The sequence below is a fragment of the Sinocyclocheilus rhinocerous genome, unplaced genomic scaffold, assembly GCF_001515625.1.
Source record: "Sinocyclocheilus rhinocerous isolate Xijiao unplaced genomic scaffold, SAMN03320098_v1.1 scaffold3516, whole genome shotgun sequence".
Taxonomy (NCBI): domain Eukaryota; kingdom Metazoa; phylum Chordata; class Actinopteri; order Cypriniformes; family Cyprinidae; genus Sinocyclocheilus; species Sinocyclocheilus rhinocerous.
In genome coordinates, this window is record NW_015635508.1 from 81,826 (window position 1) to 86,754 (window position 4,929).

At 37.6% G+C, this 4,929-nt stretch overlaps 1 protein-coding gene across 1 annotated transcript in view; it reads right to left on the bottom strand.

Annotated features, from left to right (window-relative positions):
- sfmbt1 (Scm like with four mbt domains 1) overlaps nt 1–4,929 on the bottom strand; it is a 29,905-nt gene that overhangs the window by 18,314 nt on the left and 6,662 nt on the right. The window contains exons 2-4 of the mRNA XM_016561228.1: nt 4,708–4,802; nt 1,141–1,384; nt 410–498 (exon numbers count right to left, since the gene is read on the bottom strand). Of these exons, the coding sequence (XP_016416714.1) occupies nt 410–498; nt 1,141–1,384; nt 4,708–4,802 (428 nt within the window). The remainder of the gene's footprint in view (nt 1–409; nt 499–1,140; nt 1,385–4,707; nt 4,803–4,929) is intronic.

Here is a 4,929-nt window from a genome sequence, read left to right on the forward strand (position 1 = left end):
TTTTTTTTTTTTTTTTTTTTAAAGAACAGCATTTATTAGAAATAGAAATCTTTTAAATGCTTTGCTCAGTAAAAGTATTAGTTTCTTTCAAAAAATAAAAAAATAAATTCAACATTTTGAACAGCTGTGTGTAAATACAATATCTGACCAGAGTTTAAGTACTTGATTCTGATTGGTCAACTGCAGAATTTAGCAGTAAAATAATGTTGTATAATGACTTTTAAACAGTACACTTAATCTTTCTCTCATGCAACTTTCCATTTTTCCATGCAATTTAGAATAGCTAATCGCCGGCAATTTTGCAACTTGACCTGAAGTATTAATTTTAATATATAATTTTATCAGTTCATTTTGCAATAATGATTAGCACTCTATACATTTTCTTCTACATGTAAGGCATATCTCTTACCCCTTCCAGTAGACTAGCAGGAACACTGCAGGATTCAGCCAGAGCTTTCTCCAGCAGCGCTTCCCAGTCCTGGTGCTTCTCACGGACACCTGACCACAAATTCAGAGCATTTTAAGGATATAGCAGATCTTCAGACTATCCTGCTGACATATTTATGCCATTCTGTGCTTATGATGGCTTCACCATTGACATGGTATTTTGGGCCATAAGCACAGCTGTCAATAAGGCAAAGACAGCCAGAAGCAAAATGCCAGCAACCATCTGGACTCCCCTACGCCTGTACCTACTGCACTCTATTGCAGGATTTTATTAATAAAAGAAGCATTAAGTATTAAAACGGGTCTTTTAATAATTTCAGAGGAGTAAAGGCCGTGCCCATCAGCAAGCTGCAAGCTGCAAGCTAAATAAAAGCCCCAACACAAACACCCATCCCCCATTTCCTGAATATGCCCACAAATCGAATGTGAACAACCATGTAGAGGAATTAGCACTACGCGGCAAGCAACACAGCACTTGAAGAATGTAAAGAAATATGCAAATTTGGCACTGTGTACTGTGCAGAAAGCTTTTCAGAAATGAGAGCATAACCTCTGCAGAATCTAAATTCAAATGATCTTTACCTAAAAAGCCACATGTTCTCGAGTGAGTTACTAAATTAAACAATTAGGGTCTATTCATCATCATTTAGACAGCACAGTGAAACTGCTTGGTCACAACAATTCTCTGCTCACCCTCTGGAGGTCTCATTGGTCGACCCTGCTGCTTGCTCCATCCGATCGGATGCAAGTCAGCGGTCATGATGTCACACCAAAAGTCAGCACGCCGATCATCTTGGTAACCCTCATATCGTAGCAACAGCAGCTGCCCACAGGTGGTGATTATTGTGGCCACCCAGTACGCTGTTTCTGATTCAGTACGCACACACACCTCCAGTTTCATACCAGGAGTCAGTCCAGTCTCTAGGCCTTGGTCCACCTAAAAAAGAAAAACACTAGTCTGAGCAGATGATCTGAACAGACACATGGCCAGGTGACGCCTGGTGAATCATCTACAGGGCAGCATGTTCTTGGATAATGGTGAAGAGTGTAATTTTGGTCTCACTGGCTGATTTAGTATTCATGTACTACTAAAGTATTTCTTAATAACTTTAAATTAGCTTTTCTTTTTAGTAATTTTGTTATGCGCTTGTGTCATTTTTATTATTATTATTTGTATTTTTATTTCTATTTCTATTTCTATGTATTTATTTTTACGTTTTAGTACGTTTGGTACTTCAACTTAAACGTATTTCAGTTAGTTGCCAAAGCAAACTTTCTAATTTTCATTTAAAATAATTTTTTTCATCTAATATTTACATTTTATTTAATTTTTAAGCTTTATTTCAATTACTGAAAACAAATTTAATAGATTTAGTTTAAGTAAACAATAACAACACTGGCTAGCAGCAGGTTTCACAAACACTCCGTTGTCTGCCACTGGTCAGAAGAATACACCCTCCCTCAACTATTTTTTGGGCCACTGTTCCTGTGCTGGGCTTGTCAGGATGCACAGACAATCTACCAATGAATTACTTATACTTGTCTTTGCATATTATTATTTAATATATCAAAAAATGACACGCTTCACCTTTAAATAATGAAGCATAAATTCAGTGTGAGAAAGTCCATGTAAAGCAATATTAAATATGTGTAAAACACCACAGAAAAAAGGCGTTATTAACCACCCAGCCAAATTTGAATGATAAAAAAAAACAAGTAAATAAAATAAGGTATCAAAATCTTGAAAAAATAAGCAGTATTCTCTGCTCTCAAACGCTGGAGACCGCTGTCGGCGCTGAAACCACGACCGAGCTGCTTTCAAAATGATCACAATCAGGAAATATGCATTTACGTGATGACGGCATAGCTAGCTAGCAAACTGTAGGCTGTAGTGACAATAATGACAGTAACTCGCGATTGAGCGGGTGAACCACTGATGCTAATTTGCTCTAGTTATTAGGTGTGTTCGACTTGAAGCAGCACTGTGCAGACCGATCAGTGTATGACATCAAAATACCACGAGAGCATTCGAAAGCATAAGAGCCATCTGCTCACTGTACTTTGATGTCCTACAACGTTCGGTCTGTGCAGCGCCGCTTCAAGCCGAACACACCTCTTTATAGTGTTAGGGGAGGGGCCATGCTCAGTGGCTCCATTGCGTCATCGATTGCAGACATGATTTCAAGCCCACCCAAAATATCCTGAACACAAAAATGGTGAAAACTATTTAATGGTCTAACTCCACAATTCAGAGCTACATAGTTCACAGTCTTTGTAACGTGTTTTCAGCAATACATTTCTAGCATTTATAATGTGCTTAGAAACAATTCTCTGAATTGCCTTTACACAGACTTTAAGGGGCAATATTTGCCCTCTGGAACTGATTTTAAATGGCCATTTTTTCCCTTTTTACCCTTTCTGTCCCTAAACATATTAGCACATTGCATGCCATCCATTTATGTCAAAATACTTCAACTGAAATACGTTTTTAATGTGAACACATGGTTGCCTATATTATCAACATCAAATACATGAAGCGACTCTGACAATCTGACAGCTATAGGTCATTCAGTGACCTCTGCAGGCACTAAATCCTCACTAAACCCTAGTATTATAGTATATAGACTATGATGAAAATCATCAAATCAGAGGAATGGACTACAGGGCCTTTTTTGCTCCTGCAATTTAAATACCTGGGGAATTTCAGTCCGTTTCAGTGGTATTCTTGCCCCATGCCCTGGTTAATTTCTGACCCAGAAAATAAATTCTTTAAGATCTAAATGGTCACTTATTGGTCTTACAGATCCCATGAGAATAGGAATACATCACTAATGCATAGCAAGTAATCTAAGTGTTGACTTCAGAATTTGCTGATAGTTTTCTTGTGTGCTGGCTCTAGTGCACTCTTCATTTCTGTTTTTGCCATTGGACATGACAGAACACAATGTCTTAATAAGTCAATTGGGTATTGGTGGATTCAAACCCGATTCTTTTTGAGTGATTCATTAAAAGAACCAGCTCAAAAGAGTCATTAGTTTATGAATCATTCCGGTAGCTCACGTAGCTCTTGCAGCAAGGTCATGGGTTTGATTCCTAAGGAAATGCATTCACTGATAAAATGTTTTCCTTGAATGCAATGCAAGTCGCTTTGGATAAATGTTTCTGCCAAATGCATAAAAATGTAAAATGAGCCAGACTACTCTAACTGCCTGCATCAGTGTAATAAAAAAAAAACATGTTTTTATCACATTCAAATTTGATTAAATGCTTTCAGCTTGGTTAAATAATAATTGCTTTTCTGGAGATTCCAGAGATTCACTATAGCGGTGTAGAACACAGCCTGGCCCCATTTACTCACATGTTTAAACGCATGATGAGGAACAGAAAGCGTCCCGGTTTCCTCCATATATATATATATATATATATATATATATATTAATAGGCAGGAGCTCGCACAAATTTACAGGAATGTGCAGAAATGTCCAGCATTCTCTGTCAAGGACAAACTGTGCCAGTGCAATTTAAATATGTGCAATACAGCTCTCAATATTGTAATTTTCAGGGTCAAAGGATGGACTATAGTTTTGTTTTTCTTCAATTTATTTAGCAACAGAGCAGAATGAAAGAAAATAAATAGCTTACCAGACTCCAGCGCCTCAAGGCTCATGTCTGAAGCCCCCAGAGGACAATCAAACAGTTTCTACACGAATAATAAGGAGGGGAAAAAAAGTGAGAGGAAAACAAACAATGAAAAAAAGAGAGATAAATTATGATATTAAAATGATCATTAATATAAAAGTGTTTCTGTAAAAGTATTTGCATGTGTGAGAGAGAAAGCATGTGACAAGACAGAACCATGAGGAGACTTGCACACATTTCACACAGCCTAGTTCATTTAAGTAATCGGAAGGAGGAATTCTTAGTGCGTAGCTTCAAAGATAAAAGCCACTTCTGTCACTCAGACTCCCCACATCACCTTTGAGAAGCAAAAATGCACCACAATGCCCAATATAGCTTTGCAAAGTGAAATGGTTGGGTAGTAATAATAATAACACCTAAATGGTAAAGACTCTAATAATGCAACATATATGGAGAGAAGGACACCAACATTAAGATACTCAACTAAAAACTTAACTAAAAAGCCTATCACATTCAAATTTGATTAAATGCTTTCAGCTTGGTTAAATAATAATTGCTTTTCTGGAGATTCCAGAGATTCACTATAGCGGTGTAGAACACAGACTGGCCCCATTTACTCACATGTTTAAACGCATGATGAGGAACAGAAAGCGTCCCGGTTTCCTCCAGGTATTCATCCCAGTTAAACTCTGACACATCCTGACCAGAGTCCGCATCTGAAACATTGAATGACCAATAGCTCAAACACTGCAGAGTCCATTCAGCTCTCTCCACACACAGCCCTCATCACCTCACATCAAACCATTTCAACAACAGAGCGTGAAAGTGAGTGCTTATATATAT